This window comes from Melopsittacus undulatus, chromosome 4 (genome assembly GCF_012275295.1).
Source record: "Melopsittacus undulatus isolate bMelUnd1 chromosome 4, bMelUnd1.mat.Z, whole genome shotgun sequence".
Taxonomy (NCBI): Eukaryota; Metazoa; Chordata; class Aves; order Psittaciformes; family Psittaculidae; genus Melopsittacus; species Melopsittacus undulatus.
Genome location: NC_047530.1, coordinates 46,234,604 through 46,261,248, shown reverse-complemented (window position 1 = coordinate 46,261,248; position 26,645 = coordinate 46,234,604). Strand labels below are relative to the sequence as shown.

Below are 26,645 nucleotides of genomic sequence, written 5' to 3'. Positions count from 1 at the left end.
GAAACTACTTACCCTGAGGTCATATGGAAGCATTACCAGCATCCCACTGTGATCCATGAAATAGGAAGCTTCATTATGTTCATATAGTTTTTTATTTCTGGGCATTAGCAGTGGAGTATGCAGCTTGATGGCTCCTGCACAAAACCAGTAAAATACTATTACCTTGCATTTCAGAAGTAACATCTGCTTTATACAACAAGCTCACAAACAATCTTGCAGACCATGATAATCTCAACCAATGCCTTTAAAAATTTACATTATTTCAAGGGTCCTTAATAGACTTTCCTCTTCCACTCTTTAAACAATGCCATCAAACAGATGTTCCATCTTGCAGGCTTCTTGGGCTCAGCAGACACCCTCACAGAGAAACAGAGAACTGCCAATTCCATTGCCCCAGCAGAATCCTCACTTTGCCTCCCTCTTTGAATACCACCTTTCACAAAAGCATGTGTATGAAACGTATGAAAATCTCTACAGATGCCACTTGTACTGTTTTGATCTAGAGGCACTTCTATGGAGAACAAATATTGTTCAGACATATAGCACCCTGTGTCTCAAAAATGTACTAGAAGTGTTTATGGTTCACTTTAAATTCTTTAATACCTTTTTTCTGGCTCTATTTTGCAACCATCTATCTGCATGAATCCAATCTGAATTCAAATCTAACTATTAACAATAACATCACTAATTTCTGAAAAATACTTTCCTGTTTTAAATTCTCTACTGATTCTCAAATGGCTATTTTGTTATGGAAGCTTTACTCACTTCTTTAATTAGATGACAACATAAACTTTTAATTGGGTGAAAAAAGCACCCCAAATACAAGAAAATGCTTCTAACCACTAGAGACAGCAATACAATCTAACAGAAAAAAAATATATAACCCATCCCCCAGTTTTTTTCCAGAAGAATGAAAACATGTTTCAAAATCTGTGAAGCTTCTGACTCTGCGACAGCAGTAAAACCATTCTGTTCTCTTAAATCCATTCAATCATAAAAAAAAATTAAATGAACAACTCTGGTGAACACACCCACCGTGTCTTTTAAATATCCGGCTGACAATCTCACATACATGCTGCTGTATCTTGGCTGCCCAAACAGAAAAACTACCCTGAAACCATCACAAATAAAAAGTACATATATAATTTATATGCCATGAACACTCCAGGTAATACAGGCAATTATTCCATGTAATATAGGTAATAAACATTCCGCTATCTCATCCCACTGTAATAAAAAGTAACTAGAGCTATAAAAACCATTACTGTGCTATATTACCTTGTATTTCTTAAGATTTAGAAATGTTTAAAAGCTGAGAAACCAAGAAAGATTACTTTGATTGCCATGATTAGACAGGGAAGAAAACAGTCAGAGGCAACGCATTCTGTTGGCAATCAGATACAAGTAGCATTAGTTTGATAGAAATTCAGAGTAAAGTAATAATCTGGACATAAGCTTAAAGCTTTAGCTGCTATAATCAAACATTGCTTGTTTCTTCCATGAAGAATGAATGTTAAGGTTTAAATGGGAATTGGTTATTCAAGCTCACATAGTACAGCTTTAAATGGGAACTAAAGTGAAGGTTGATTTCAAGAGAGAATGCAATTCTTTCAAACATGTTAGAGTCTACCCATATATTTTTTAATCCAACACAGGAAAACTGCAACAACATGCATCCCCTAAACACCTACAAACCTTCAACATATCACTGTCATAGGTATAATCTATAGCTGGAGATACACGCTGTGAAAATATCTGACTCATCATAGTCCTGTAGGCCTTTCCATCCACATTAGCTAAGGTATGGTGGAGTACTTCATGGAGTTCAGATTCTTCCATTTGCGGTGGTGGAAGATGTTCACTTTTTAACAGCTCCACAGCTGTTGGTCGTGCTGCAGGATCATGGTTCAGGAGCCATGTAATAACTGATCTCTACAAATTAAATACAAATGTTATAGTTTAGGAAAAAAAAAATCAGACATTAGCAGTACTTCCAACAAACTTCCCAGTCACCTCTTATTAATTAAGAAATATGAGACTCTATAGGGGACCAAAAAAAAAGCAGGATCTGAATTTTTGGGGTGGATATTCTTTGGTTTTAAAATTCTGAATACCTTTTATAGTGTTATTATTTGAATAAAATTTACTAAAATATGAAAGCTTTTAGAAATATGTCTCCCGGGATGACAAAATACATAGTATCCTTTGTTGTTCTATGTTATGCTATCTCTGACACCTCTTTATCAACAAAGAAAGAAAAATCATACGCATAACAAAGATCTGAGAGTTACACATAATAAAGAAGGGGGAGTCTTCCCGGCATATTACAGTTAACTTTACTAGAGGGAAACATTTTTATGGTACTAGTAACAGGCAGATTGCCATTTCACAGGCCTAACAGACAAAAAGATAATGCTAATGTTCAACAAAGAGTCCACTAGCATAAGATAAAAGTTATCTAGATGGTCCAGAGAAGATTACACTGCACTTTTATCTGCCATGGAGGCATTCATAACAGCTCTTGACAACTCTTCAAGCTCAGCGCAGTCAATTTAGCTTGCACAACTCTCTCTCTTCTGTGACACAGATTTCTTTTGAAAGGTTAAAGAGTTAATCAACACAGCTGCATTTGTCTTAGCCTAAAATTGTCCCTCAGAGCTTCAAAGGTATGCCCATGAACTCCACTCTCATGACTGAGCTTAGGGAATTTTGTATAATTCCATGTCAACTTAGTATGCTGAGATTTTTTTTTCTCCTTACTTTGTTCCAATGTCATGTAACAAGAACTTGGAAGAGATCACTATTTTAAAATTAAGTGGGGAAAAATGATAATAAATGTTTCTTGACAGGGAATACCTAATAATTAAAATATCTTTAAAATTACCTGCTTTGCATGACTGACTTCATCAAAGTCTTTAGGAAATACAATAGTAGGCTATAAAAAACAAAAATCACATATGATTATAACATGCAGTCCAGCTTGCTCAGGCCAGTCTTATTTTTAAGTTCTACATATTTAAACAGAGAAACTAAGCGTTTTTATTGCTCATGGGAAAAAAACCCCCAAAAACCAACAAAAAACCACCAAAAAAAAGAACCCACAGAAAAAAGCCACACACAATTTCAGTCTGAAGAGCTAAAAGGAAAATGAATGTCACTGAAATGCTTTTATGATGTTTTGTACAATGAAGATACAACCCATAATCACAAGCATTTACCAACTACAAATACCAACTGGTTCCTGAGAGCAACTCACTGGGTCTAAATGTGGGTGTACTGAAACCATGACGTCTTTATCTGACGCTTACACCTTTGACGTTTTGCACTATAGAAATTAATTTCAGACAGAACACTGACTGATGGTAATACGACAGCACATTAAGGGAATGTCAGTAACAGCTCCAATCTTATTTTTCACTTTTCACTATGTATTTTATAAACTTTTTTTCCCCTAAGCACTCCTTGTGGAAACACTTTACTCTGTTTTGCATCCTTCTACTTCTCTTAACAAACTATTTGACACAAAGGATTAGTATCTTTTGTATCTGTGTACTTACCAGTCTTAACTGACTAAGAACAAAGATCCTTTCTGATGCAGTACTCATAGGACGATAAGACATTTCAAAGAATATTATACCCAGACTGAACAGGTCCACTTTCTAAGGGAAAATAAAAAAAAGGAAACATAAATGTAATACCTGTGAATTCTCTGCAGTTGATGATAGCAGAGAAATAACAATGTTTGGACTAAATTTCACAGTGTATTATAGCAAGAGATAGGGGTGGTGTTTCTCTGGTTTTGTTTTTGTTTTTGTGTTTTTTTTTGTTAAACAGCACAATCCAGACCTGTCAGACTTCAATACCTTTTATTATCACAGCACTGCCATGATGTAAAGGCCTCCCTCTATGAAAACACTTCTGCTTTGAAATTCAGCTCATCTCTGCATACAAACAGGATCCGCAGATGAAAGAAAACCCACAAAATTGTACCCCCACCTCCCAAAAATCAAGTCTAGGAATCCAGGAGAGCAATATATACTTCTGATTACTTTTTACCTTCATTAAAGACTGTAAGATTTATAAACTACTAATTTTTACTCAAGGTCCTCCATGATCACGTGCTTTCAAATTGAAGTTGCTTGCACCTAGTCATGGTCACAGCACAGGCAGAAAAACTGACTTGCCCACATTGTTTCACTCTTGCTTTCCTCTCAAAGGAGTATTTCTCATTCTCTTGCTTATCACAGCAGTACCCCCCTCCCTGTTCCACCTTTTACCTTTATTGAGCAGGAATGACCTAAACTGTACCTTGGATTCCATGCTACCTTTTTATTAAATCTATTCTAATCATACCTGATTGTATGTAGACTTAGTGCTTCCTTGGACCTCTGGGCTGACATACAGCGCAGTGCCAACCATCCCTGTCAAATTACCTATGTGGCAAAAGATGAAAAAGTTTCAAGAAAGTGTGACAGAAATACAGCATCAAAGTCAAGAAAAGACTCACTAATTTTCTTTCCTCATTTATGCTAGGTTGGAAGGCAGTCCTTCTTCAGAGAAACCCACGCGAGAACAGTTTGCAAAACAGACAGTTCTTCCTTCACAGGTCAAGTATCCATGTGTATCTATAGTAGCTAAGCTTACCTATTACTTTATAGAATTGCAGTACGTCAGCATACAAGTAATACAGCTACATTTCACTTCTATTACACTCATCTTAAAACACACAATGTACTAAAGTTTACACAAAATAAAAAATTCAGCCTGTTACAGATGTAAGAAAAAAACCCCAACCAAACAAAAATCCCTTAACTCCTGAAATTGTCCTGTACAGGCAAGAGAACAGAAGGGCAAATGGGACAGATATACAGAATCTCTATACACCTCACTCTGAGAAAAGCACTGATATCTGCAGCAAAAGGCTAGCAGTGGAAGCAAATTCATTTTTAGATACCAGTCAAAACTGAAAGATTGTATGTAGCATATATACCCAAAGTTGGAGGTTGTTTCCCCCACACACCAAATAAAAAAGGTTTTATCTTCAAAGAATGAATGGAAGTTCTAACAGATTATACAAGACTGCAAAATAAAAGTGATGGCTTAAAATAATTTAGCATAAGCTACTACACAAACTAACCTGATGGGTCAGACATAGCAGAACTATCTGAGTGATTTTCTTCTTGTTTAGAGACCACCTGAAATCAGGAAAACAGACATACTATAAATGGCACTTGAAATGCTTCTGTTGGCTTTTCTTAGTGCTTTGATTGACAGCACATGGTTTAACTCTAGAACCTTAGGAACAAACAACTTTATGGCATTCACAATATAAAGTCCAATGAGAACTAAGTTTTTATGTTTTATTTTCATCTTTCACGTTATTGCAACACCAAATTCAAGGGGGTTTTTCATTCACTTTCAGCTGTACTTACTGCATTTGCTGGATGATCTGTAGCTAAACCAAAATCACCAATTTTGACATGATCATCTGAATCTAAAAAAATGTTCACAGGTTTCAAGTCTCTGTGGATCATTCCCTATTATAGCAGGACAAAAAAAAAAGACTAATAGAATATTAAACAATAAACATAATTCAAACTAAAACCCTGTAATAAGACTGGAAAAATCATATTACGTACTTTAATGCAGTAGATTTCCCACTGTAATTAGTCATTGGTACCTAATTTTGAAGTAAGACTACAGACTGTAGCCCAGAAGCTAGAAACAATAATGAGTACCACCAGATACTCAAAAAAAAAGAAGTTTTTAAAAGGTGTTCAAATCTGAAGTGGCTCATTATAAAATTCAGGTTTATCATAAAGTATTCTAAACCCGTAAAACAGATGGGAAGGGCAAGGAACAACCCTTGCTAATAAACATCCCAAAATGAATAGAATATGAAGAAACCCATACAGAAAAAGATATTACATAGATATTATGGACAGGTCATAAGTGCGCACTTACTAACCTTTTCATGGATATAAGCTAACCCATCTAAAATTTCTCGGAAAAGCCTCCAAAGCCGACTGGTGTCTTCATACAATCCTTGGTCAATAGTATCCCTTAATGTGCTCTTTTCACAATACTCCATCTTCAGTCATGCAGTGGTAGGGGACAGAGAGAAGAAAGAGCAGTTTTGTCAAGAAAACAGACCATCACAAATTTGTATCTATGTGCATAGTAACGGCTGGTCCTGCAACATACAGGTCAGGAGCAAACAGTATCACCAAAATATTCAACTGTTTGCAATTTTCCCGAGAGCTCTCTTTTATAGCTAGAAAAAATGCATTCACTTATGGGTCCTATCCCATTTTCTAGGACAACAGTAGGAGCTTGCAGAGTAGCATATTCTGAACATAAATGTTAAAAACAAGACAAAAGCAGCCAAGCCACTGAAGTGAGTTCAGAAGAAGGCAATGTGAAGGGCCTGGCGCACAAGTCTTGTGAGGAACAGCTGAGGGAACTGAGATGTTTAGTCTGGAGAAGAGAAGGCTCAGGAGGAACCTTACTGCTCTCTACAACCTGAAAGGAGGTTGTAGTGAGGTAGGGGTCAGTCTCTTCTCTCAAGTAACAAGAGATAGGAAAAGAGCTAACGGCCTCAAGCTGCACCAGTGGAAGTTTAGACTGGATATTAGGAAAAATTTCTTCACCAAAAGGATGATCAAGCATTGGAACAGGTTTCTGAGGGAAGTGGTAGAATCACTGTCCCTAGAACTGTTCAAAAAATGTGTAGACAAGGCCCTCAGTACCATGGTTTAGTGGTGGTCTTGGCAGTCCCTGAGTAGCGGTTGGACTTGATGATCTTAGAGGTCTTTTCCAACCTAGTTGATTCTATGATTCTAACTAAAGAACCCTAGAAGGCATAACAAGCCATGTGTGCTGCCACCAGCCAAGCCTCTCAGAAAACCAGTCTATTGCAAAACCAAGATTGATCTTTGCCTCATCTGTAATTTTAAAGGTCATTACCTCTGTCATGAAAACAAGCAATCTCTGCAGGCTGGAATAAGCAGTATCCTTTTATCTGAAAATTCAAGTAAGTTTGTACCTGAATGTACAGGTAATGCACTGTCTGAATGACTGGTGCCCTGTCTTCTCCTCCATGGCTATTCTTTTCGTGCCCTTCTTCATCCTTTATCACAATTAAGAGTAACAGAACAGTTAGCTATAAGAAGCCATCCATAGATTTTTATATGCATATTATTATTTTCTAATGGCTGAAACGCATTGATGAGAAGACATCTTTTGTGAATAGATTTGAATAACATAAAAATCTCTAAAAATAATTTACTGACATTTTTGTAATGCCACTGCTTCTACATAAACTACAAAACCAGGTGTGACCCAACTCTCATTTTCAAAGTGAGAATGAGTAATGTTTTGCCATCACAAGACACTGGAGGAAAAACATTCAAGATCTGGGTGAAACAAATCTCAAAGTGTGTCATGTTTTAAAAACTCAAAATAGTAACGAATTTCAGATTAAAACATGCAAAACTTACTTAATAGAATTAACAATGCACCCTCCACCCCACCCAAGCATTTTGATATAAACATAGTGATAAAAAACTAGTTGATCTGCAGAGGTCCCTTTCAACCCTAACGATTCTATGATTCTGTGAATGCAGCTCACAATGGCACAAAATTTACTCTGATGGAAGATAACTGTATGTGGTTCTGTACTTACACCAGAACTGAAATGAAACTTCTCAACTGACCTCTTTGCTTGTCAAAGACTATTTTATGATCTTTTTGTTTTCATTAGCTTTATCTTTATACTTACTGGAAGCTGACCTTTACTGTTTTCATCTTCATTATCAAAAATTATTTCACTTTCAGAATCTGTGGTTGGCCTGTTTAAAAAAAAGAAAAAAACTTCTGGATGCTGAGAAATCTGGAAACTATTTGCAGAAAAAAAATAATAGAAAAATCTAAGCTTCTGTTAAAGACCTTCCATATGCCTTAAACAAAAACAGCAAACCAAACCAAAATCCCCAAAAGTATCCTGCTTGCAAATAAAATTTTCTTTGCCATCCCTACCTTTTAAAGGAAAGGTTTACCTCTGCATCAGTACAATCCCACTTATATACTCAATTAGCAAAACTGAGGCATACTCACTTGCTTAAACAAAAGACTCACCATGAGTAAAAGGACAAGTAAATTTTTTTTTCAGAATTTGAAAATATTTCTCTATTATTGTTTATTAAAACCCTTACTCTTAAGGTTGGAAAAGACAATCCAGCATAAACAGTTATGCATTCTGACACAAATTATAAGAATATTCTAGAAGCCTAAACCCAGATTTTTCTTCTACACTCACTGTTCTTAACTGCAACATTTCCTCTCCCTGGCTATGTGACTGCTGGCAAATGCATTGATTTTGAGCCAACGGACAGAAAAAAAATGCAACGAACTAAAAAGAAGTGAGAATGACAAAAGACAAAATTGGAAAAACAACTCTGTTCATGTTCCCTACAGTGCCAATACTGAAGCCTACTTACAGAAATGACTGCGAGAAAACCCCATCACCATCGTCATCATCATCACTGGACTCCGGATCAGCTCCACTGAATTTGTTGCTGGAGGATCTTTCACACGAAGTACTCCACTCAACTGAACTTGTCAAAACTGGAGGAGGAGCATTAGCTTCCACAACACTTGTCTCCTCAGCATTAAAGATGAAGACACCGGCTTTGGTGGGCATTCTTTTATCTTCATTTGTTTCAGATGATGACACCGTGGGAACAGGATGTTCATGTTTTTCTATCCACGCATTGTAATATCTTACAATATTCTCATGGTTCAAGCGGGAAAGTAATGTTACTTCTCCCTTAATCCTCCGAAATTGCTTGCTGGCAGGGTTTACACGGATACGTTTCACAGCATAATAGCAACCATCAAGGTTATTTCTTACCTGCAAAGTTCAAATAAATCTAAAATGTCAAATACTTTTCTTTACCAAATAGAGACAGAAGTAATTTCATGTAAGAGGAAGTTTTCCTTCCAACTGAGAAATGAATACAATTCAAATGAAAGCTTCCTGATACTGACAGGATAACTCCTCAGACTCTCAGCAGCCTTGCACAAAACTTATCAGCCTACTGCAGATAAAAACCACAAGACAGGCACAGCACACTAAAAGATAATACATAAAACCATGCAAACACTATGCATATTGTTTTGCTTCCGAGAAATCAAATATATCACCAAAAAGGGTTCTACAGAGGGAAATAATTTTTCTACCACACCTTAATGACTGCTCCAAAAGCCCCTTTGCCAAGTAACTTGAGCTCTTCAAACTCATTGTAGTAGCGTGAAAATTGTCTCTGTGTTTCTGTGACAAAGGAAGCACTGGATATCTGACTGCTGGGTACAACTGTCTCAATGCAATCTATGTCTGCCGAATCTGTAAAGAGGATATCAAAGTCACCACTACTGGCAGTGCGGGGTATGGGGACAAACCACAAGGGACTGTCAAAAAAGCAGCAGAAGAAGGTAATACCTAAGTAACTTCAAGTACAACTGAAATCTAAATACAGAAGTGTTCTGCTGTCTACAGTTAAGTTCTGGTGCAAGCATAAACCTTAATACAGGTTTTAATTACTAACATTAATCATGCTGGATAAAGGAACAGATTCTAATAAGAATATAACAAGGGAAGAAGTCTTATTCAAACAACATCTTCCAAGGACAAAATTAAGGCTGAAACTTACACCATACAAGAGGTGGATGAATTTACAGCATCAACGTTGACTAGTGAGACAATAGCAGTAGGCCCACCCCCAGCTAGTCACGGATATAGAAATTAAAGACCATACTAACGTAAAACACTTGTGCAGTCTTGCAAAGCTCACTTTTTTCCTATTACTGCAGCACACAGTCCACTTATTTAGCAGTATACAGAAAGAAACAAGCTTCTTACCACCTAGGTTTTCTTCAGCTACAGGCATTTTCATCCGTGGAATGTTTATAAAACTATGTTGCAACAACTGCTGAGGAGTCCATCTTTCCTTATCTTCCAAGCAAACACATCTGTTAGCAAACCAAGAGAAAACTGTTCAAAAACCTATTGAATTTCAGGCCTAAAAGTTCAAAGAGGTCTCCTCATATTTAAGAAATTATCATTGTTATAATTCAGATGGGAATCAGAAGCAAAGACAGATTAAATTACTTACCCATCGTGGCACATAAACATGGTACCAGGGAAAGAGTAAGAGAGCACCAGACTGGTTCTCCCAAATCCCAGATTAGCTGCCTTAGCTGTGAAGAAGCAATTACCTCTCCTCTACAAATTTTAACTAGTGACACAGGGGGATCTAGTTGTTCTTTCAAAAAACCACCCAAGTCTTTAAAAAAATAATAGAAACCAAAAGACACAGAAATGCAATAAACATACCTTCCCAGGAAGTCCTGGAAGTCAGCAGGTAAAGTAGTAGGAACAGCAACTGGAAATTCCTTGGTTTCTTGGCCCTGGCTGAGTGAAAGCAGAAGCAAGCCCAGATTCCATACATCTCCTTTTTTTCCAGGTTTGCTGGGAAGACCATTATCACTAAAATGAACTTTGGTTTGCTCAAAAACATCTGCTTTGCAGATATCAGCTAAGCGCTTGGAAATGCTGTAGTCTGTCACCTTGACATTTCCTTCAGCATCTACCAAAATACTGGAAGCACAGAGAACTTTGTGTACTACTGAATTATTGTGCAAGTAGTCGAGAGCTGACAAGATCTGGGTCACATAATGGCGCAACTGCTCAACCGGAACTGGAGTCTCTTTGTGCAAGTACGTAGAAAGGCTGCAACCGCTTACATGTTCCACTAAAATGTCCACCACAATTGAATCATCCCGTTCTTTAAGGTTCATACATTTATAATGCACTATGTTTGGGTGACTTAGCTTCGTTAGTGAGCTGAACTCTGTTTCTGCACCCTGAAGCTGTTAGAGAAAAACAATGTAACATGCAACATGTCATATGATGAGGACATTACTACTAAAATACGTAACATATACAAAATACATACATTACATTCTCATCATTTCTGAAAAGGAAGTGTTGTATACAAGGAACAAGATTAACTTTGCTTTCTGCCAGGTAAGCTTGATTCTAATTTTTTTATTATTTTATTTATGCATACTCACAAATACACGTCCTTGTATTTATGTTATTGTAACTCCTGAATACCATCTTCTTCTGTGGTGCAGATACTCTAAACACCAACATCTGCAAGCTCATCACCACACCACCCTCTCAAGTCTAATATAAACTAGCAGCCTCTAGAAAAGCACAGAACCCCACTTAAACCTTTATTAATTCAAATGCAAAATATGGGCATTACCTGTTTCTTACACTTCTCAATCTTTTCCATTTCATGTGTTGTAAGAAATCTTCCCACCTTTTTTTGCCAGTGCAGAACCCACTCATATATTAAAACAAAGTCTCCACTGCGAATTTCCAAGGCATTGTACACTGATTTACCAAGCTGTTCATCCTTGCCTATACATGGAAAGGGAGAGAAGAGAAACAGGGCTTTTTTTGTTTCTGAGATCTGACAAGAACTCCTGCAAATGCTAAATAAACACCACTAAGCCCGCTTTCTACAGTTTCAGAAACCCAAACTGACTTACAACTGAACAAGATCAATACCTACCATGTATTGTGGATTGTGAAATGTCACAGTTGAGAGTGGGAGCAATAAGAAAAGTTACTTTGTGGTAAACATTTTATCTTTTCTTATGAAAATACCTGGTTTTGATGAGACTGAATGATATGTAGCAGTAGTCAGATGAAAGCGATAGTACATTGGCAAAAAGTTGCTGCACATTTTAAAGAATTTCATGTTTTAAAAATGTTATTCCTGCTGAGCAAATGCCAAGCTCTACACACAGCAGCAGCCTCAAACTACAAAATAATAAAATTCCCTTTACTCCAGAGACTTCCAGGCTGTTCATCCGACCACTGAGGAAGTGTTATATTGAAAACAAACAATGAAAACGTCTGATGGTCCATTCATATGGGCATCTCATGGAGGCCTTTCAGCTCTGAGTCTCCTACCACTGTATTTAAGTTTTTGGCTGTATCTCCTGCTTTGATGCCACTGCTATTGGCAGCAATAGGAGAAGAGCAAGTATGCATTTCTAGCCCTGTGCTTATTACTAGTTTCACATGTTACTGAAAACTAGATGACTTCTTGCTTGGTAGCCATTTTTATCTGACAATCTAGCTATTTAAATTTAAAAGCAAATATTTTTCACTATTATTTTAATTACGTAGAGAGGATAAAATATTGAGAAGATAGGTGGGATTCTTTGGTATGGCTATTCAGTTATGCAATTGTATCTGAAGCAGCACATCATTACTTAAAACAGTCACAAGAAAATATAAAATATGTACCACAAAGTAACTTTTCTTATTGCTCCCACTCTCAACTGTGACATTTCACAATCCACAAGATTCTCTCCATCCTTGCTGCTTGTAGTTACCAACACTGTGGAAGTTCCCCCTCTCAAAAAAATCCCAAACAAAAAAAAAATCCAACAACAATAAAACAACAGTTCCAAGCCCAGTACTTGAAGCTGCAATTGTAATTTTGCTTACCGAGACATTTTCCTTTATGGACAATAAGTTGTCCAGCACCACTCGTGCTGAAGTTCAAAACTTCGTGATTTCCAGGGGACTCCTCATTATTACTAATAGAAAGCTGGCGTTCTCGTCTGCAATGTGAACAGAAAGGTTTTCTCCAACTCAAAAAGATAATATTGTTGCAGTCCCTAGTCTCTAAAGATATAAATTCTGCAAGAGGATTAGGTTTCTGAGACTTGCATCTAATCGTATCTATTAATTTAAAAAATATTGAATTACTGCAAAGATATATGATTAGAAATTCAGCATTTTAGCAGCAACATCATGCTGAGCTCTGTATTTTAAGCCTGGGGGGGAAGTGGCAGTAAAAAAATCAGAAATAAAGGAACAAAAGAAAACCAAAGCCCCCAGCCTAGCTGTATTACCACCAGCCCTAACCTAGATGAGTTACATACTAGTAAAAGAACCCTCCAGTAACTCCAATTTCCCTCCAGTAAGTTACTCTGCAAAAGCAATTAGCATTATCTGATTCTCTGACAGGGAACTTTACACTGGCACGTGCTTTGAGGTGAATTTATTGTGCTATTCCAAAACCTTCATTAATTGATTTAAAATTTTTATTTTTTCTTCAACTGGCAACATATTGCATACTTTTAAGAAACTAAGTATGTTCTCAATATACTTCCCAAAGTTTGCCAAATACTATGTTAAATTAAGGGCCAAGCTGACGCTCTTAATTGGAAATTTCCCAAGTTATCCAATAGCACATGAATTAAACCATGCCAAATGAAGTGTGGGGGAGAGGGGATGACACAACAACAAAGCGAGCAACTGAGCAACCTGACACACTACTCTCTTGCCTTCAAATTTCACTTTGAAATCTAATGTTTGGGAGGAAAAGAAAAAATCCATATGCAAATTGACATACTCACTTTGAACGTCCAGCTGAAATTGGTCGGTGCTTATTATTTACTCCATGCTCCAAAGAGCTCCCATTTAAACGCGAAGCAACTCTCTTGTGAGAATTTTCTTGATGTGTCAGAGCAGCTACTTCCAAACATTCCTATAAGTCACAAAAAACACCAAGTAAGTATAGGAACTGCACCTGTCCTCAAAATATGTGAATATTTGACTATTATTCATTAAAAGCCACCCAAATCACAGAAGAAACAGGTTTTCATAATATAAATGTACATATGAGGCTGTGGAAGAAGTGCTGAGATTCAGAAACTACATTTAAGCACTGTCCACAGGCAAAAAGATTCTTTACCATGAAAGCAGAGACATTAATATCCTACCTTTTTTCTACGTCTGTTTGAAAACATCAATTTCAGTACACTTAAGATGCTAATATATTAAACTATTTTCCCTTGCAATTGATTTTATTCCAGAAATAAACTCTATATAATCAAGAACATATTTTAACCTAGATCTATCAGAAGCACTGGATAAGAAAAGATGTCCAGGACAATTCAGTCTTGTAAATCTTTCAAGTTTCTATAAGTGGATGTTATGGTATTTACAAGACATTGTTGCAATGGTTTTTGCATGCCTGCTTAGAAAGAATACCTGTTTGGCAATCTCTTTCTTTTTTCTTTCTTCTCTTTTCTCTTCCTCTCTTCTCTGAATCTCGTTAAGGATTTCACGTTGCTGAAACGAATTTTGGTGTTGTTAGAGATGCAAACAGCACATGCAATGCAACTGCTAACCTTACCCTGGTATAATTAAAACAAACAAACAAACAAAAAAAAGCTGATGCTAATTTTTCAACAGTGTAAAAGAGGACTGCAGGATCTCACAAGAGAAAAAATAATAAAAAATTAGAAGTCAACTTTCTCAGGAGAGCTAATTTAACAGCATCAGTTGCATGGTAGAGGAGACTGGAGTTGTAGACAAAAGAAAATTACTTCCAACAGACCCAACAAGAAAGTTTCACACACCAGAGAGACAGCGGAATAAGCAAAAGCTTTTTTTTCAAAACGAGAGCTATCCTACCCATATTCCCACAGTGTGGAGACTCCACACTACTAATCTCTCTGACACTTAAGATGAATTCCCTTATTTCTAATGAGGAACGTATGTGGATCCAAGGTCTCTTTAGACTAAATTTATTGTGCTCTGGACAAGTTTGTCATAGTGAACATTCCAGTCACCCTATGGGTGAAGGAAGGTATGATTACTCATCTGTAAAGAACTGGCTGGATGGCCACGGGCAAAGAGTTCTGGTCAATGGCTCAATTTCCGGCTGGAGACCAGTAACAAGCAGTGTCCCTCAGGGATCGATGTTGGGACTGGTCCTGTTTAACATATTTGTCAGTGACATGGACAGTGGGATTGAGTGCGCCCTCAGCAAGTTTGCCGATGACACCAAGCTGTGTGGTTCTGTTGATACGCTGGAGGGAAGGAATGCCATCCAGAGGGACCTCAACATGCTTATGAGGTGGGCTGATGCCAGCCTTATGAAGTTTAACCATGACAAGTGCAAGGTCCTACACATGGGTTGGAGCAGTCCCAGGCATAGCTACAGGTTGGGCAGAGACGAGATTCAGAGAAGCCCTGTGGAGAAGGACTTGGGGGTGTTGGTTGATGAAAAACTTAACATGAGCCGGTTTCAGTGTGTGCTCTCAGCCCAGAAACCTAACCATATCCTGGGCTGCATCAAAAGAAGCGTGACCAGCAGGTTGAAGGAGGTGATCCTGCCCCTCTACTCTGCTCTCGTGAGACCTCACTTGGAGTATTGTGTGCAGTTTTGGTGTCATAACATAAAAAGGACATGGAACTGTTGGAACAAGTCCAGAGGAGAGCCACGAGGATGATCTGGGGACTGGAGCACCTCCCGTATGAAGACAGGCTGAGAAAGTTGGGGTTGTTCAGCCTGGAGAAGGCTGCATGGAGACCTCATAGCAGCCTTCCAGTATCTGAAGGGGGCCTACAAGGATGCTGGGGAGGGACTCTTTCACTAGGGACTGTAGTGACAGGACAAGGGGTAATGGGTTGAAACTTAAACAGCAGAGGTTTAGACTGGATATAAGGAGAAAGTTCTTTACTGTAAGGGTGGTGGGGTGCTGGAATGGGCTGCCCGGGGAAATTGTGAATGCTCCATCCCTGGTGGTGTTCAAGGCCAGGTTGGATGAAGCCCTGGGTGATACGGTTTAGTGTGAGGTGTCCCTGCTCATGCAGAGGGGGTTGGAACTAGATGATTTTAAAGTCCTTTCAAACCCTAACTATTCTATGATTCTATAATCTGTCTGGCTAATACATCCTAGTTTAATATGGAACACAATGTATACATTTGATTACACTCTTTGTATAAGCTCCTCTTTATAAGTTATTTTCATAGGATCAGGAATCAACAGTTAGGTTTGTTTCAGGCATAGATATTTCTCAGGGTTAAAACTACGTCATTAAAATGTTACAATTGCACCAGCAGATAGTTCATATAGTACATATTGATCAACTCATACTGACAGGTCTGAGAATCTAGTAATTAATTAAAACCCATGATTATGCAGGATGACTCAGAAAAATGTTTATTTTAAGAATACAGGGTTATTCATACTTTAATTTCTCTTACCTCCTGTTCTTCTCTTCTCTTAACTTCTTGTGCCCTGCGCAACTCCTCCTGAGCCAGTCTTTCTCGCTCTTTTTGATGATTTTTTAACATTTCTTCATGAAAAGACTTGGAGGGTGGTTTATTATACTCACTGAGAAATGACTGTATATGGTTGGCAAGTTCAAATATCATCACCTGAGAGAAAACAGAGATGAAGGACATGCAGAATTCACAGAACAAGTAGATCACATAGTAAAACAACACCTAACTTGAAGAAGCCATACAAGCAGCAGTGTGACTACTGATTTTGTTAATTAACAGCCTGAATTTGCTCTATTTCAGTATTTTTGTCAGAACTGTTTTTAATAAACCATAACATGAAAAATCCCTGACCACATCAGCAAAGAGCAAAAAATATACTGAAAGATAACCAACTTGAAACACCATCTTTGTGGAAAAAAAAATATTTTTAAGAAAAAGATACATGTTTATGACATGCAAGTGACAACAGAATAAAACCTCCACAATTGTCTATTACTGTTTCTGCTGCTTATTACTTATGAAATAATTACTTATTTCACTGCTAATGCGAAATCCAATCCCTCCTCTGTAAACTAGCCCCCCCCCCAGCTGGAACTGTACAGCCACTTAAGGCATTTGCAGAATCCCAGAATCCCAAGGGTTGGAAGGGACCTCGAAAGATCATCTAGTCCAACCCCCTGCAAGAGCAGGGTAACCTAGAGTACATCACACAGGAACTTGTCCAGGCGGGCCTTGAATATCTCCAACGCAGGAGACTCTACAACCCCCCTGGGCAACCTGTTCCAGTGCTCTGTCACTCTTATAGTAAAGAAATTCTTCCTGATGTTAATGTGGAACCTCCTATGCTCCAGTTTACACCCATTGTCCCTTGTCCTACCACTGGATATCACTGAAAAAAGCCTAGCTCCATCATCCTGACACCCACCTTTTACATATTTGTAAACACTGATGAGGTCATATAACCACAGTCCCTGGAAGTAAGAGCTGCACTTAAAACCCGGCTGAATTCTGCTATGTGGTTTGCAGTGTTGGAATAAATTTTCAGTTACTGTTGCTTGAAATGGGTATGTACTGATGATCTATTGACATGTCAGGGCTTAAGCTTTCATCAGTCTAGCAGCACACCTTCATTAATTCAAGCAATCCATAGTGCTAATAGACCATCACATCTCCAGAATTAAAAGAATAATACATCAGAAAGATGCATCCCACCAGCCAGCAGCAGCATTGAGCAGGATTTACATGTATAGATGGGAGAACAGCCAAACTAAATGTACCATATGCCTGTAACAGGCTGACATTTAGAAGATTCTCAAACACCGAATCCCCTGCTTGAAAGTAAGAATAAAGCCAGGAGACAATTCAGAATAGGAGGAATAGCACAGTATGTATACACCTGACATGTGCAAACCAAAATACCTTTCCAAGGTTACTATTCAGAAGGCAAGGCAATCATGCATGCATTCACCTGTATTTAAAAAAAAAAAAAGGGAGGAATCCCAATAATCAAAATCCCAAACAATCTACTATTCCATTTGACAGGTAACTGAGGTATTTTCAAGTTTTCCATACCACAGAATACTCTTTAATAAAGAATACCTGTTCAGGCAGAGGAAACAGTTGTCTCCTTTCCCTTGCAGAGAAAGTGGTTCAGAACTGCACGTATGTCATTCACCAAAAATGCGTATCATACATGCAACTTACAATTGTACCTGCACATTGCTGGAGCAAGCACGATTTTTGCTTTGGAAAACTGACATTAGGAAAACCTACAACATATTTGTAGCTCCCTTTAATAAGATCAGAAATCGAACCAGGGAGAGATTGGTGCAGTCAAGTATTACCATTCCTAAAAACAGCTGAAAAAAGGCACAATGGCATAAAGCGACTGCGCTACAGCCACAGAAGTCACTTTTAACCTGGTGTTAGAACAAAGGTCTCAGTTCAGCATTAGATAAACAAGAACACACTGAAAAACTCCCCATGTCTGCCATCAGCTTAAACAGGTATAGCCACTTACAATATTCAAATGAATCTGGAAAGTGAAGAAAGCTCTCACTTTTAGAGTTAGCATTGCTTTTCATACAGTGACATAACCCCAAGAACAATATGAACTTTTAAATCTGCTTTTAAACAGGGATAAAACTTGCACTAGTTACAACATGCACTGTATTTTAAAATCCTGTTTATTCTGAACTTCCATGAATTAGAAACATCCTTTAAAAGAAATTAAGTCTTTCCTTCCTTAGGAGCAATACAACTCAAGCTTCCAATGTGGTTGTATTCCATTATATTATACCACACATGTATTTAAAACTATTTAGGGTCCAGACCGTATTTCTCAAGGAATTTAAAAGCTCTTACCTCTCCGCAGTGCTGTTTTGCCAGCTCAGCTAGGCTGGATTTTAATTCATTTATTTTCTCATTTGACAACCCTTTTGAATTTTTTAGTTGTATTTCAGGGACACTGGAGGACAAGCAACAAAATATTGAAAGTCTGCATTAGAAAAATTGAGTGTAAAAAGCAATATTCTTGATAAAAATGGGTGAAGGAAAAGAAATGGAGTTCATAGTCACTTGGCAATTAGTCAGTACTCAAATAAGCAGTACATAAATATTACATGTACAAGATAAAGCCAGAAATACATTTCTATATTCCCTACCATCAAATTTTCTGGCTGCAGATTGTCTGTCAGTTATACTTAATAAGAAGAGCTACCAAAGAAACCCTGTATATTCTTTATTTATCACCACTATACAGGTTACATAAACCTAAAGAAATATATGCAATAAGTAAGTAACAGCCAAATTTTAAAAATGTTTAAAATAAAACATCTGTAACTATGATATGTTAAATTAAAAAAAAAAAATTAGAGTGGCTGTTATGTCCTATAGAATCACAGAATCAACTAGGCTGGAAAAGACCTTTAAGGTCATCAAGTCCTATCTTTACTCAGGCCTGACAATCCAACACTAAATCACGCCACTGTGTTACAGGGTATAACAGAGCTAACACTTGGTATGGAATAGCATTTCCCTAGTGCACCACTTATGCCACAGCACAAATGGATGGGCTAAAGGGAGACAGACAGGCTTTGGACATAACTGGTGGCATAAGGACTAAAGGAAATGGGGCACAGAGCAACATTTAACCCAGAAATTACTTTGCAACCCAAATGCTGAGAGGAAGCTGATCACCTGCAATTGTTTTTACATTCTCTAGTGAGAACTCTTCCAAAAGGTTAATCCACCAGAAAACAGGAACCGCACATACAACTAAGACAGTAGACTGCTTTAAAATGAAGATTCAATCCTTCTCTCGGCAGGTTATGAGCTGAAACAGTTTAAAAAGGGCACTAAGATGCTAGCTGGTGTACACCTCTGTTTATGTCTCTCCAAGCTATAAACTGGGGCTGCAGTCATGCACTGATAAATGCCCCTGCATAATTTTCCATTGCACAAAAGAGCACATCCAATTCAGGTGCCAAATTCTATAGTTTCCTATTATGAAATACCACAGGCCTAATAAATACCGACATGTGGAAAGCCAGGAGGAGAGCAATGAATGAACTACATGTTTTTCCAATTTACATTTCACTACGGAAAACAGAGGAAAATGTTCAGAGGAAAATATTCAGAGGAAAAGAAAAAAAAAGTTAAGATTTTAATGTTCACTCACGTATCAGGGTAAGTATGTGGACACTTGACCCACAGATCAACTTTGGCATATACTTCATTATCACCAGTCAATCCCTGAGGACGTAGAACTAAATTAATTTCAGGAGGTTGTTGCACCTGAAATGGAAAACAAAACTTTAAAGAGGTTTTCTGGTTTTGTTTTAATGAAAGCACACAATTCTCACAACCTATATTGACAGAATTCAGGTTAGACCATCCAAACTGAGAAAAAAATACATTAATGTATTGATACCACTCTATGAGAGTGAACTGATTATCACATTTTATCCAATATGGTTTTAGAACTTTCTCAGAGAAGTGTATTAATTATTAGAAGATTCAGACTGAGCATTTTATAACAAATCCCTTGTATTCTGCTTACTGTAGGCTAGTAGTAGGGAAAAAAAATTGTTTACTTATGGAATATCACTAATTAAAGCATTCATTATAAAAACAACATTGTTTCTTTTGTGTTTGTTTTGGATCACTAGCAAACACCAGCCGGTATTTTATTTTCTCACAGGTCAATAGACTGCAACATCACATATACATACACCTTGGGTGGCCAAACAAATGCAGAGTAATATTTTGTATTTATATTTTTGGGTTTGGAATGAAACAATGAAACAGAATTACAGCAAGCCTTCCCTCCCCCCTCCCCATGCCGTTCAATTGCCTACTCAAAATCAGAATAAAGTAACACATGTCCACATGAACATTCTAAACTTTTCATTTTGTATTAAATACTTCAAAAGCAGAAACAACCCAGACCTTACTAACATGGCAGGCAGGGAAGTAAGACCACATGTAATAACAAATACAGAAATAGGTTAAAAGACAGTCACTATACCCTCTATTTTCCCTTTGCATTTCCATCAGGGAAAAAAATCGGTTAAGTCAAGAGAACATCAGATATGAATTTATATAGGGAGTGAGGTCTGCAACACTCCTCAAAACCCAGCAAATGACTGTGTTAGTATCAAACTCCGGGGAGGGGCGGGTGGGGGTATATGTTTTACAAGAATTTAAAGTTCATTTCTATGGCAGAAAAAAAAGACAGCAGGGACTATTTTGTAGAAACTGAAGACAAAAGAATGTAAATAGAAAGGACAGTAGCAGTGAACTTGGGGAACTGAAAAGAATTACCAGTACCTCGAGGTACAGGAAAACAGTGCCATATATGCAGCTGGAAAAAAAATATCGATTAGACATTGTGGACACAGAAGAGGAATGTGAAAGAATAGTGAGTAGTAGACTCGAGAATTAGCTAGTTGTAATAAACCAAGCAAACAAAGCCAAAAACAACAAACAAAAATATATGAAAGCTCTCATTAAAACAGCCACAGTTTGAGTAAACCACAGCATAATAAATGATGATCAGCAACATGTATAGAGATGAGATTAACTAATTAAGCAGGTATGCAGTTAGTCGGTTAAAGGATGAATTACGTGGCAATGTTTAAAGAATATCACTTAAAACGCAAGTTACATGCACAACATTAATTATAGCGCGAAGGCACCAATCTGGAGGATTAACTGCAAAGGCAGTCGGTTACGCGGCTGTCTGCCGAAGCGGGGAAGGGACAGGGGCAGGCAGCGAAAGATGCGCCAGGCAAGAAACACGAGGACCGGGCACCAGCGGGAGCGCCGCCGCCCGCAACCCGCAGGGAGAGCCCACTCCGCTTGCCGTGCCGCTAGAGGCCAGAGACCTGGCGCTCTAACGATTAATGGGCACAGGAAGCGCTAAGGGAGCACAGCGGCAAGGCCGCAGAGCTCGGAGTGCCCTGGCGAGGGGAGCCCCGCTCCCTACCTTCCAGGCCTGCCTCTGCCGCAGATCCTGAAAGTCCTGTCCGTAGATGGACTCCAACACCTGCAGCTCGTTCTCTTGCCGCAGCTGGTAGCTCTCCGGCGGCTCCGCGGCTACCTGAACAGGCAGCGGCTGGGCGCCGCTCGCCCGGGCCATGTCAGCTCCCCGGGCGTAAGCAGGAGGCAGCCATCGTACACAGCCTCAAAGCACTGCCTCCATGGAAGTGGAACCTGCCTAGCAGAGGCCCCCCTCGGCCGCGCCCCGGCACCGCCTCCGCGGCGACGGGGGGAGAAGGAGGAGGAGCTGGGGGGGCTGGGGCCTGGTGGTGCGGCCGGGAGCGGGGACTGGGAAAAAGCCAGGACCAGTTCCGCGACGTTCAGAGGAACTGTATTCCGCCGTGTGGTGGGGTTGCGGCTGCCTCGGCCTTCTGCCGTTAGCCCCGGACTGTGCAGGGCTGTAGACAAGACCACTCTTCGGCTTTCCTGGGGTTCTGCCACCCGCTGAGGGCCAGCGGCATGTTGCGTAACTCGTGTCCACTCATGGTCCCATCTGCCTCCCTCAAAAGCATCATTTTAGCTGCATAGGCCCGGAGCAGCGGTGCCTGAGAACCGTAAAATTATCCTGAGTTGTAAGAGATCCATAAGGATTATCGAGTCCAATAGTCCTGCTCTGTGCAGAATTATCTAAAACTAAACCATGTAACTAAAAGCATTGTCCAGACACTCCTTGACAGGCTTGCAGCTGTGACCACTTCCCCAGGGGAGTCTGGTGACCAACCACCCTCTTGGTGAAGACCCTTTTCATAATGTCCAGTCTGAACTTCCCCAAGATATGCCTCAAGATATATCTGCAAATACAGAGATAGACACCAAATATGAGTAGTTACTGTGCAGATTTTTCTAAATACACCTAGAGAAATATTTACAAAGGAAAAAAAAAACCCACAAAATTAGGAATGGATTTCATATAGAGCTGGGGCAGGATACAAGTTTGTGTGGAAACTAGAACATCTTTTCACTTACGATTAATTTAACAACTACTGGGAGGTGGAGCGTGAGCAGCCTTAGCCTTTTCCTGGTTGAACCGCAAACACAAAGCTAGGTAAGCAGATGTGTTCTTCTTCAGCCAATGCATGTGGCAACTACTGTACAGAAGGACTGACACAAGATGTAGTCTTTAGTTTTAGAATCTTAATGAGAAACCCCTAAGTAAATTTATACATACAAGCTTATTGATTAGGTGTATAATCCCCAGGCAAAGAAAAATGCCATAGTAATCTGTAATTTGCTACCATGCACCCATACACAGTACTTACATTTGTTAGGAAATAAAAGAAACAAGTGTAGTCCACTGGAACTGAATGAATTGTTTTCCATCTTAGGAGGATTCCCACTAATAGTCATATTATCTTTTTTCTAAAGATCAAATTCCCTCATCTGAATTGAAAACAACATAAGTTTCAGAGCCATACTTGCAGTATTTTAGATCTGTTTCAGTATAATAGACTCAAATTTTCTTTACTTTTGTAATTGCATGAAAAAAATCTTCTGATATTTCTCTTTAATTACAAGGTTTCTCCCAATGGAGTTCTAGTGATCTTTACTCCCTGACTTTGGAGTAAAGACTCCTTGTTTTAAATAGACCACTTAGGGAGAGACTTACTCTAATGAGTAGTTTCTATAGTCCTCAGTTTCTCCTTCTGAAATTGACATCTTGTTAATGCATATTTTCATTTATCTTTGCACATAAACTAAATTCTTATGGTCCCCAGCTGGGTACGTAAGTAATTACTGGTAGTTTCATAATGTCATTAGCATCTAACAAAAACCGAATCTTGAACTGTGTCACTGTTCTGATGCTGTTCTCTGTTCCTCACCATGTCTGGGAGTGCCTGGAATGTGCCTTTAGTAATGTTTGTTTGTTTTTTTTGGGGGGGGAGGGTTTGTTGGTTTTGTTTTTGTTTTGTGTGGGAAATGGCATGAACAAAGCTCTGTAGTATTTATCTAACCACAACAGAGATTTCCTTTTGCACAGTCACAGGTGACCTGGGGCACTGTAATTGTCCACTGAAGTTTCTTGCATCTTCTTAGAAGTAACTGCTGTATTTGACCCACAGATGCAGTTGGGTATTTCTCATCCATCAATTTGTTTAATTTGTTTAGGTGTTCTCTCTGTAGTGAAGACTAGACATAAAAATTTCTAGGCCACAGATTCATCTTGTTTCCTACCAAACGGCATGGCAAGAATGGCCAGTTTGAAGATATGATGCAGTAAATAATTAAGAAACTTCTGTAAATTTTTCTTTAACAGAAATTATGGGTTTACACTTTCCAAGCACGTTATGTGAGGCACACGGCCCAGCAAACTTCCCCGTGTTAGTTTGCATAACAGTGGGTGGGTCAGGTAACACGCATTCTTAAAGCTCCCCCACTGTTCCTGTTCTTTGTGAATTGGCAAAATTTTAACCAGTTGGGATGAAATGTTCTAGACCAGATGTCTACCCCAGGTTATTTTTTTTCCTTTTAATTTCTTCTACAGTGATTCATTGTTTCCAATAAGAAAGCCAGAGACAAGTAACTTTATAATTAAAAAAATCACAATCATTTATTTTAGGAAGTCTTAAGAAGCCTCTATTTCCCTGCAGTCAGTACATGTCTCTGAACTTACAGCAAAGCATTTGGCTCTTTCCTGTATCATCCAAGTCCACATCACAGGAGACAGCACATAGATCACAGTAGTACATTTTATCAGTGTGGGATCCTTGAAAGCCTTGGTGGGCAGGGGTTATACTGGCGGGCAGCTGCTCTTTCAGGGGGCACGTCCACATTGCCAGCCAATGGCTGAAATGCCTTTTGCTGCTTCTTAACTAACCATCCACCTAAAATCTTCAAATATGTACTCACTATATGGATGCAGGTATACTTCTTGCACAATTAAACCCCAAACTTACTATGCTTATAAGGAGCTTAGCCGATAAAATATGTATTTAAAATTATTTTAACAAATAACACGTGTAAGTCTGCACTGCCTTTTAAAATTCTTTCCTGAGGCACTTCTCTGTGTTACAACACCACCGGACTCCGGACGGTGCCTACCCACCGAAGAGGAGGAGCTCCATCGGCAGCACCGCCCTGCCCAGCTCTGCGTGCGCCACGGTTACCTCAGGCGCTGCCCACCAAAATGTCGGCGCCGCTGGCTGCCGTGGCCACGTGATGGCGGCACCCCCGCCCCTTGGGAGCGTGGCGGAGGTGGGAGCTCGCCGGTCCGCCCTGGCTCCGCCTTGCCAGGCCACCTCCTCCCGCGGCCGTGGGGCTTGGCGGTTGTGGGCAGTGTGGAGCGGTGGGGTCGTGCAGTTGAGTGGCCTGGGCGGGATGTTGGCGTGTGTACTGGCAGGGGTGTTACCGCCGGCCGTGCTTGGTGTGGGGCGCGCTCACAGTGGGGCGCGCAGCATCGTACGGAGGGTTGTCGGTTTGTTGGAGGCTCGAGTGCCTCCCTCCTTGGGGTTCAAAACCGAATTAATTTAACCCGAGAACCAGCAGGAGTGCAGTGGGAGTCATTGAACAGTCACTGGCTTCCCTGGACTCCGTATAAAGGTCTTGATATCCAGTGTCGTGCAGAGCGAGGAGGAACGCGGGACGGAATCGTGTGTCACCACGGGAGCAGTGGGCAGGAGAGAAGAGAGCGCTAGGAAATGTGCCACTGGGCAAAACGTGTCCTTCCCTCAGAGCTGTGAGAAAAGCTAGCGCCAGGGCAGAGAGCGGAGGGGGACAGCGCTTGTGGTCCAGCAACTTTTCCTGACTGATTTCAATGTATAGGAAATCCGTGTGCCTGCGAGTGTGTACGCTGTGGTGCGAGACGACCTTCCGGCGGGGTGAGCTGCAGTGTGGAGTGTGATTTTCGCATGCACGTTTATTGCAGTAAATCATGCTGAGGAAACGCTGTAGCATTGTGAAGCAAGAAATATGGGACAGCTAATCGCAAGGAGGAGCCTGCTTTTTCTGTTTTCCTTTACCGGTTATCGTAGTTTACAAGGTGAAAACGTGAAAAACCAACCCTGCTTTCTGGCACACAGACATACGGTGAAGATGCCTCCAAGTGTTAGAGACAGGGCTTTGTCCTCAGAAGTGCCTTTTTGCTTGTGGGCTGCAGTAATTCACTGAAGGCAGGAGTTCAGTAACCTGTGGGTATTAGGTGTCAAAAAAGAAGGCAGGAACTTCGCCATGGGGTACAACAAAAGCTGGATCTCGAGGAATGAAAGCGAGCATCCCCCGTACCAGACTGTCACCAGAGCCCTGGAGATGAGGAACGCCTCGGCTGGGCAGATGGTGTGGCAGGGTGGGAACAGCAGCCAGGCTGGGGCTGCGGAGAGCGAGGAGCACGGTGAGGAGCAGACCTACAGACATTTCACTACCACGGTGCAAATCGTCATCTTCGTAGGCTCTTTGCTAGGTGAGTGAGTATTGCTGGAGTTTTTTGTTGATGTGGTTTGTTTATCCTTATGGGCAGGGACTGCAAACGAAATGGTAACCAGCATAACTTGCTGCTGTAGTGAGCCTTCTTTCTGCATTTTAGGTCCTCAGGCGTATGATTTCATGTTTCTTTTGAGCTTTTGTTATGTGTAAAAGCTATTATTATAAAATCCTATTAATCACAGCTGAGAACTGGTACAATAGATGTATGTATTACTTCGTAAACTTTTCTATCGCAATTTAAATGGGCAAAAATTAAATGCATTGATTACACCTTTAGTTTCAACTGTAGTGGGATCTGTTCTCTGAAGAGATAGGGTGTGGAGTATTTTAAACAAGTTTTACTCAATTTCTGTTTCACAATGCAGAAATTCTGTGTTTGTGTCCTGCAGATTTTAAATTCATCCTTTGGAAGTACTTTATGCTGTAAAAATGAATAACCATGTGCAATCTTGCCTGTTATCCTTTAAAGTAGGAATCATACACTTTAGATATGTGGTCGTAAACTAGTAATATATTGCT

General features: G+C 39.5%; 2 protein-coding genes across 2 annotated transcripts in view; one reads left to right on the top strand and one right to left on the bottom strand.

The window, feature by feature from the left end:
• The window catches only part of EIF2AK4 (eukaryotic translation initiation factor 2 alpha kinase 4), a 39,624-nt gene extending 17,748 nt beyond the window's left edge, over nucleotides 1–21,876 (bottom strand). Inside the window, exons 1-23 of the mRNA XM_005149269.3 lie at nucleotides 21,658–21,876; nucleotides 19,849–19,964; nucleotides 18,534–18,636; nucleotides 16,149–16,322; nucleotides 14,144–14,224; nucleotides 13,507–13,637; nucleotides 12,590–12,705; nucleotides 11,331–11,488; nucleotides 10,394–10,929; nucleotides 9,920–10,029; nucleotides 9,246–9,403; nucleotides 8,499–8,911; nucleotides 7,781–7,850; nucleotides 7,046–7,129; nucleotides 5,969–6,091; nucleotides 5,433–5,537; nucleotides 5,138–5,195; nucleotides 4,354–4,433; nucleotides 3,558–3,659; nucleotides 2,885–2,935; nucleotides 1,696–1,932; nucleotides 1,036–1,111; nucleotides 13–134 (exon numbers count right to left, since the gene is read on the bottom strand). Coding sequence (XP_005149326.2) covers nucleotides 13–134; nucleotides 1,036–1,111; nucleotides 1,696–1,932; nucleotides 2,885–2,935; nucleotides 3,558–3,659; nucleotides 4,354–4,433; nucleotides 5,138–5,195; nucleotides 5,433–5,537; nucleotides 5,969–6,091; nucleotides 7,046–7,129; nucleotides 7,781–7,850; nucleotides 8,499–8,911; nucleotides 9,246–9,403; nucleotides 9,920–10,029; nucleotides 10,394–10,929; nucleotides 11,331–11,488; nucleotides 12,590–12,705; nucleotides 13,507–13,637; nucleotides 14,144–14,224; nucleotides 16,149–16,322; nucleotides 18,534–18,636; nucleotides 19,849–19,964; nucleotides 21,658–21,810 — 3,357 coding nt within the window. The 5' untranslated portion in view covers nucleotides 21,811–21,876. The remainder of the gene's footprint in view (nucleotides 1–12; nucleotides 135–1,035; nucleotides 1,112–1,695; nucleotides 1,933–2,884; nucleotides 2,936–3,557; nucleotides 3,660–4,353; nucleotides 4,434–5,137; nucleotides 5,196–5,432; nucleotides 5,538–5,968; nucleotides 6,092–7,045; nucleotides 7,130–7,780; nucleotides 7,851–8,498; nucleotides 8,912–9,245; nucleotides 9,404–9,919; nucleotides 10,030–10,393; nucleotides 10,930–11,330; nucleotides 11,489–12,589; nucleotides 12,706–13,506; nucleotides 13,638–14,143; nucleotides 14,225–16,148; nucleotides 16,323–18,533; nucleotides 18,637–19,848; nucleotides 19,965–21,657) is intronic.
• Nucleotides 21,877–25,191: 3,315 nt separating this feature from the next.
• The window catches only part of GPR176 (G protein-coupled receptor 176), a 41,373-nt gene continuing 39,919 nt past the window's right edge, over nucleotides 25,192–26,645 (top strand). The window contains exon 1 of the mRNA XM_005149270.3: nucleotides 25,192–26,103. Coding sequence (XP_005149327.1) covers nucleotides 25,875–26,103 — 229 coding nt within the window. The 5' untranslated portion in view covers nucleotides 25,192–25,874. The remainder of the gene's footprint in view (nucleotides 26,104–26,645) is intronic.